Source organism: Frankliniella occidentalis, unplaced genomic scaffold, assembly GCF_000697945.3.
Source record: "Frankliniella occidentalis isolate FOCC.00 unplaced genomic scaffold, Focc_3.1 Scaffold218, whole genome shotgun sequence".
NCBI lineage: Eukaryota > Metazoa > Arthropoda > Insecta > Thysanoptera > Thripidae > Frankliniella > Frankliniella occidentalis.
The window spans coordinates 339,163-347,044 of NW_026267344.1; the positions used below are offsets into that span (position 1 = coordinate 339,163).

Genomic DNA, 7,882 nt, shown 5'->3' on the forward strand with positions numbered 1-7,882 from the left:
AATGAGAACACATATTGATAAAGAAATACAGAATATATAGTCAAGTAGAATACAGTCCAACAATTAGAACTAAGAATATATAGAAAAAATGCATAACTCCTACTTCCTCCTCCTGGACTTCTTATTCTTTTCCTTCTTCATCTTCTTCTTCATCTTCTTCGCCAATTCCTTCTCTTTCTTTGCCTTCTTAAGAAGGGCTTTGCGGAGGCTGCACATAGCACCCGCAAAAGACTGCTTAAATGCTGGGAGGCCCTGCCTAGGCCGCCAGGTCTTTCTGTCGTTCTCAAGTTTCGTTGTACGTTCTACAAGTGGAAAAAACACTATTAGTATTTACAAAAAAAAGGTATAAATCCCAGATCATACTACAGAGAAGTGGTCTTACCAAGCAGAGCCTTCCTCCCATCTGGGTGCAACCGGCACTTTGTTTGCATTTTCATGAGCTTCTTTTTACCAAAGCCACGAGAAGGAAATCCCTGTGCTGTGCAATTCAGAATAGCCTCACTGGTGTAGACTTTATCAAGCATCGCTCTGATGAAGTGCGTGGGAGAGGTAGCATTCTCTAAAGCCCACTCAAGTTGATCAGATTTGACAAATACTCCATCAGTAGTTTCGGAAAGAAGTACAACCTGAAAGAACATTGAATGTTAAACAAAAGAATAAAACAATTACAAAACGTATAGTAGTTGTGCAGACTTACACCAGGATCTGTGGCACTACACACATAATTGGTACCATCATAGACAGTCAGGTTTCTTGAGGTCTCTGTGACCTTTTTCTTCTTTGAATGACTCTTTCCTTCATCAGAGCTCTCTTCTGAGTCATGTCTCTTTCGCTTCTTACAATGAGAGTCAGAAGAGTCTGAAGACGAAGAACCCGAAGTTGAACCAGAGGAGGTTGATGATGAACTACTCGAGTCACTGGAACTGCTTGAATCAGAATCATCGCTGGAATCAGAACTACTTGAAGATTGCCTTCTTCGTCTCTTCTTGTTTTTCTTATTTTTTTTACTTCTTTTAGACTTCTTATTTCGTCTGCTCTTCTTGTTTCTCTTCAGTTTACGGGAAGGCCCATCATCACTATCTTCGTTTGAAATAGGATGTGTCTCCTGGCGCTCCATAGGATCCGTCGAATCTTGCTTCTTATCACCATGACTCCCAGAATTGGCCGGACTTGCTGATTCAACTGCAGTTGAGGGAAGCTTATTGGGCACATTATTCTCTTCAGCAGGTGTCATGACAGCAGAATTGGACGTGATAGCAGCATCAGCAGGGGGACCAGCCACTTTGGAGTGCTCTTCTTGAGTTGCAACACTCACTGTATTACCTGACTCGGGAGTTGACCTCCTTATGAACTGCATGGTGTTCGTATCTTCATTCTTTTGGACAGCAAGGAATGGTCCTATGGACATGTCAGACGGATCCTTTGCTATGCAAAATGCCTGTTTGTCCTGGGATATCTCTTTTAAAGCGCCCAAGCATCGCTTCTTGGTTTGATTGAGCTGCAAGTCAAAACGGTACAGGTAATTAAACTTAATAAGAAATAGGTTAATTAAAAGTAATTAAAAGAACTTGACTTAGACATCAACCAATAAGTACCTCCACAGAACCCTCCTGCGCAGCATCAATAGATGAGTCAGACTTCAATGACATAACTTCAGTACGGTCTGAACTGTTGTCCTAATGTAGCACAGAGTAAAGAACGGAAATTATCAAGTTTGTTTCATCAACGAATTACTCTGAAGTTTAAGGGCAGGTACTCACATCATAAAGTCCGTCGTCACCTGAGTGCAACTCTTGGTCAATTTTTTTCTCTGTAGCGGCCTTTATTTTCCTTACTTGAGGTTTAGTCAGTTTGCCACCCTCGTTCAAAGTTTTCAGACTACATTCCTGCAGGGAGAAAAATGTAAGAAATTTGTAACAAGATAAGTTTTAGAGGTAGTAGTTAGCACAGTACCTTTTCGCTGGAGGACGCTTTGGATGATGTTGGAATCAGATTGGTCATTAACTCTCTCTGCTTCAGTGCCGCTTTCCTAGGCAGTTCCTCGTGAAAGCTTGCCTCTTTCTTTATACTTTTCTTCTGTTTCTTGAGCTTTCTCATCTTTTCAAGAATTGTACTTTCGTTACCTAAACAAAAACATATCACATGAAATTGAATGAGATGAAGCAGGAAGAGACATGGAAATCAACCGCCAAATGCTAACAGCAAGAGTTTTTAGGATTTACATTGATAGACTAGCCCAGGTTAACTGGCGGGGCGCGGCATTTCATAGATTAGGTTAGTTTCTCTAATACCATCGTGGCAAAGAAATCCAACTAACTTCAACAATTCAAATAACCGAACCGAAGCGGTTCTATGAATACTCACTTGAAATGTGGAGAACTGTGCCCTGGTTCGACGAGTTTGTGCCATAGTTGAAGTTGACAGTCTGGTCGACTTCAACCGTCGCAATGTCGGCGGTAAGAATATCTCGCGATGGAACACAATATGTGAATCCATCAGTTGATTCTACAAGAAAATACTTCTTTGATTTGGAGGACGACATTCTGCTTGATTCATTCGGATAATGTTACACAATGGAGGCTAAAGCTAACACGACCCGGACGTGAAACGAGGCGAGGACGAAGTGGTAATGGGAACCGGAAATGGCTAGGCTGAGGCTGAAGCAGTTACGTTACAAGCGGCAGCTCCCCAACAACGAACAATGGCGAAGCGTTTCTACAAACAGCAAGTGCCAACCAAATAAAGCCTAGCACATATTATAGATAACACATTAGGAGTCATCCAATAATTTACTTTTGCACGGATTACTGTTTATAATTTTGAACTGTAAAGTATCGACGATAAGGAGTCGTCGGTACATAAATCCGTGAAGAAAACAAAATACATCATACATGTTCGTGCTGGTCAACATGAAGTTAATGGTCGGCTGCTAGATTTTCGGTTATTTCTACAACAAAAACATACTCGCTGTGTCCAAACTTTAAAATGAAAAAAGACTGTGAAAATGTGGAATTCGTATGAATAAGGGTAAATATTAATACTATCGCGTATGGGTGCTTAATGTGGACATTTCTTTTTTCAAATCGCTGTATGTGGATGTTTTTCTCAGTTTTCAACAATTCGACACTAACCTGCCAAGGAACTTGACATGGATTTATCTGGAAACGAATCGATTCACTCGGCGTCCTCACCTTATCGATCACCTTTATCATCACCAGGCAATCCGTCTTCTCCAGTATACTTTCAAGAACCCACATCTTCTCCAACATACGTTGCTGACTTTCCCGTCTCATCACCCTCAAGAGATGAGGTCAATTCAACATCACCAACCAAGTATGGTAAACGGAAGCCATACACGTTCTTTGAACCATTGGGGGTAAGTCAGTACATTTTATATGCTCTTTTCCCTTCTTGTATTTTACAACGCTTACATTCTATGAGAGGCTTTCTTTGTTTTTGTAGGATTCAAGTTCATCCAAACGTTTGCGCACACAGGAAGATGTGAATGATGACGATACTGAAAGTCTTGAAGATCGTGTCACTATCCAAGACAATTCTGTTACAAATCAGTACGAGCAGCCTCAAAATAACAACATGCTCTTGTTTCAACATTGTGAAAGTAATCTCTCTGAAAACTTAAATGATATGGTATGTGTCACTATTTTCCTACTTACATCCGTTATTTTTAAAACAATCAATAATCTACACAAGTTAATCTTACATTTTAGGTTCCCAGTTCATCTAATTATTATTCACAAAGTGAGGTGGATGAGACTAATCACAATGTTGACAGTCTTCATGATGGTTTCAGCACACAAAATAGTTGTGATGATATGTCTGGCCAGATTGTCTTCATTGCCACTGATCGCAATCACGAGTCTCTCCAAGCTAACAATCTGGAGGAAAACAATGTCTTGGCTGCTAGAGACGATTGGGCACAGCATATTGCATATTCAGATAGCAGTTCTGAAGACAATGTTGATTTTGAAGCTGAAAGTAGCAGTGAGAGCAGTGACTTGAAGAGTAGCAGTAGTAGTAGTTGTGGAGATGAACATTATTCTTCAAGTAGTAGTGAGCTTGAGCAGAGTTGCGATAGCAGTGACAGTGAACAAATAGGAAGTGATAGTGATTCAGATGGTGATTTTGTTTCCCCCTCAGTGTATAATGGCTGTAGTTTAACTGTTGATGAGGCTGTACTTGAACTCATGAATTTATACTTGCAACATAGTATGGAAAAAACTGCATTAGGAGATACATTGAAAAGTCTTTTAAAATTTCTCCCCAAATCCAATAATATGCCAAAATCAAAGCATAGTTTACTGAAGTATGTGTCAGACTTATGCCCTCTGTCCAAGGAGAGAGTTCATTTCTATTGTTCAATTTGTCACTATTACTTAGGAGAGGAAGAAATGTGCTGCACACTTTGTGGTGCAGAAAGTAGAAAGTTTTATCAGCTATCCCTTGCTGATCAAATTAAAAACTTGTTTGAGAATCACGGATTGGCAGATGAAATAGATAAATATGCGTTGCAAAGGGAAGCAGCTGCTAATCAAGAAGGAGGTATTAATGATTTGTGTGATGGAAGTGTTATCAAAAATGTGAAGACTACTGGTCCCTACAATTTGACATTGATTGGGCATACTGATGGTTTATCTCTAAGTGAAAGCTCAAATGTTTCCATATGGCCTCTAGAATTTGTCATTGCTGAACTTCCCCCACATTTAAGATATAAATATGTATTAATATCTGGCATTTGGATAGATGAATCGAAACCGAACATGAACTCTTACCTAAAGCCTTTTGTTGAAGAAATTTCTCTACTTAATACGAAGGGAGTACAATGGGTTCATCCAAAATCACAAGTAGTGCACCAAACTTCTGTGACAGTTCCACTATTCATAGCAGATGCACCTGCCAGGGCCCAGTTACAAAACATTCTGTCTCATGGTGGAAAGCATTGTTGTAATATTTGTGAGCAGAAGATGAAGAAGCTTCCTGCAGAGCCCCTGCAACCTGGTGTCAAGAGAAAAAAGAGACGAAGAGTTTTCACCTTTGAAGAGGAGGCGGTTCTCCGAACAGCTGATCGCATGAAGAGTCAAGCTAAACAATCAAGGAAGAGACAGAGGCTAGAGGGAGGAGAACTGAAAGCCATTAAGGGAGTAAAGGGGAGAAGTATTGTGGAATCATTACCAGGATGTGACAGAAGTACTGTGGTTTTCCCTGAATATATGCATGCCTTACTCTGTCTTGTGAAGCATCTCATGACAATTTTATTTACCAAAAGTGGGCCCTGGAATTTATCAAACAAGCAGGACATTATTAATGAATTCCTTGAAAACATTCGAGTGCCAGACTTTATAACAAGAATACCAAGATCTACAGAATATTTTGCCAAATGGAAAGCTAATGAATTCAGATCATTCTTACTGTATTATTCAATTATTATTTTTTCTCAGTGCATGACGGAGGAGTATTTTCAGCATTGGATGCTGCTAGTCATTTCGTTTTACTTGCTGCTCCAAAACAGTGTTAGTGATATTGATATTGCAAAATCAACTGCAATGCTTGAATTGTTCTGTGCCGATTTTACCAGACTTTACAAAGCTGATTTCTTTACGTATTATGTTCATAACCTACTTCACCTTCCTCTTATTGTTAAAAGGAATGGACCTTTGTGGAGCCATTCAGCTTTTCAATTTGAAAACTTCAATGGAAAACTTGCTAAGTTCATACATGGCAGTAAACATCAAGCTAAAGAGCTAGTAAACAACATCAACTTAGCATTTGGAGTAGGAATACTTGAGGGACGTGTCAAGAAGCACATCATTTCTTCTAATACTGAAGCAATTGAGCTAAAAAATAGAGTCAGTAATTGTAGTTTTACCAAGGATGAATCAGCGTTGTTAACTGCAACGTTCCAAGAAGCTAAGGTTGAAGTGTACTACAGAGCACGAATAAATCATGAAGTGTATACAAGCTATATATACAAAAGGCAAAAGAGACGGAACAATTTTACAATCTCTTACTTTAACACTTCAAATCAGAGAATGGAATATGGTATGATAAAATATTTTTGTGAAGTCAGTGACTCAAGAGTAGCCCTAGTTCAAAAATTTGATGTAGAGCATCTTCGCTCTTTTACTCTCCATGGCACTGGACTTGTAGTCAATCACATCATTCCAATTGTTATTTCAAACCAAATAAATATAATTCAGTTGACTGATATTCGCTGCAAAGTCATCAGAGTCGGTGATTATTTGTGTCTTCGACCTAACACTTATGAGGTAAATTTGTAAATTTGTTACTTTGAGTTGTTATGTCACATTTCTTTGTAAATCCTAGTCAAAGTATTTTTTTGTCTTTGTGAATATTTGGTTACAGTAAAATGTGTAAATGAGCAGTTAATAAAACTTAATCAGCTGTCAATAAAACTTAATTATATTAAATTGATTGTTTAATCAGATGAAATGTCCCACAGAAACTAAGTAAAGCTTATTAAAAGTTGTTTGCTTTAATTAAACGTTTCTTTATCAATGGTTTATAACCGTTAATTGACATTTATTACCCTAAAGTAATAAAGATCAGCCATTGATGGATTTTATTAAGAGCAACAAACACTAATTAACGTTAATAAGAAAGGCTTAGAGCGGTTAATAAAACCGTAATTACTCTTTATTAACACCAAATTAAAAAAAGGGGCTCAAATTAAGTTTAAATTAAAAATGAATAAACACTGAATTAAGGTTTAACTAATTTTAATAAAAGCTTTTTACGAGGGAGGCCATAACATTTGCGTGGGGAGAAACATAAATTGTGGAAACACCTAAATACCATTACATAGTAAAATGTAGCAGAGATCTTGTTTTAGACACAGCGGATTTAAGCACACTTCGGCCTTCACCAAAGATAATGTTAAAAAATTACAACACCGTAAACTATTTGGCATATTTTAACGCCAAAGTATCGGCGTCCTCTGATTAATGCAAAACTTTGGCGTTTGCATAGGCGCCACATGTTGATGTTCAAAGCTGCTAACTGCCAAAAAGACGTTACATGTTATGGCGTTCAAAGACACCTCTATTTGGCGTTCTGCTTTCTGAGAAGAAGAAGAAGAAACAGAAGAAGAAGAAGGCCGATAATTTGTCAAAAGACCCCACCCATTAACAGTAAATTATTAGAATTAAGGCCAAGACCAGTGTTTTCATAGTTTCCATAGCTCCACTCGAAATAGTAGGTAAATAACTTTACACAAACTACACTCTGCGTCGAATTGGGTAGTTTGGCCGACGAAAGACGCTTTTGTTCACATCATCAGTGCTGCCTGAGTAAATCGTAAAATTGTAGTGTGACCTGCCTCCCCCCCCCCCCTTATCAGTCCGCCCCGCTTTTTATATGGTGAACACACTACGCTGTTACACCGTTACCGCAACAATGTTCATTTTAAACAAGGCACCAAGAACTTGATGAAATACAAGCACACTTTCAAAAGGAAGCAATTAACAGCTTAAAATCTTGCAGGTATTCCTTCTCGTGGAAGTTTCTTACACAGGCGCACGTACTCACCCTCTACCCTCCCCACACGGACACACACAAACACACCTACCTCGTTTGATCGGGCGGCGCAAGAGAACGTAGGGAAGGGGCGGGGGACTCCATGAGCCTTGACTCCCATCAAGCCATTTATTGGGGCCGTAAAGGCCCGGCGGCCCGGCCCGGCCGGAGCCAAGGCCCGGCAGGCAGAGCACTGTAAAAAAAGTTTTACTGAATTTTCAGTACTTTTAGTCTGAAGTTTTTTTACAGACCAGTAGTCTGAAAATTCAGACTGCACCCGGGTCTGAAATTTCAGTAGTGCCTTACCATACCACTTAGTCTGAAAATTCAG

At 39.2% G+C, this 7,882-nt stretch overlaps 3 protein-coding genes across 6 annotated transcripts in view; all 3 read right to left on the reverse strand.

The window, feature by feature from the left end:
- The window catches only part of LOC113201680 (dentin sialophosphoprotein-like), a 7,332-nt gene extending 3,155 nt beyond the window's left edge, over positions 1-4,177 (reverse strand). Inside the window, exon 1 of the mRNA XM_052272690.1 lies at positions 2,365-4,177. Within this exon, the coding sequence (XP_052128650.1) occupies positions 2,365-2,542 (178 nt within the window). The 5' untranslated portion in view covers positions 2,543-4,177. The remainder of the gene's footprint in view (positions 1-2,364) is intronic.
- Positions 1-7,882, reverse strand: part of LOC113201681 (potassium voltage-gated channel protein Shaw) — a 109,817-nt gene that overhangs the window by 54,418 nt on the left and 47,517 nt on the right. The gene's annotated exons all lie outside the window — the stretch shown is intronic.
- Positions 85-2,366, reverse strand: LOC127750596 (dentin sialophosphoprotein-like). Its single transcript, XM_052272695.1, has 6 exons — positions 1,954-2,366; positions 1,761-1,886; positions 1,596-1,676; positions 698-1,498; positions 383-626; positions 85-302 (listed from the first exon to the last, which is right to left on the reverse strand). Exons 1-6 carry the CDS (start codon positions 2,095-2,097, stop codon positions 100-102), a joined length of 1,599 nt encoding a protein of 532 aa, XP_052128655.1. The 5' UTR covers positions 2,098-2,366; the 3' UTR covers positions 85-99.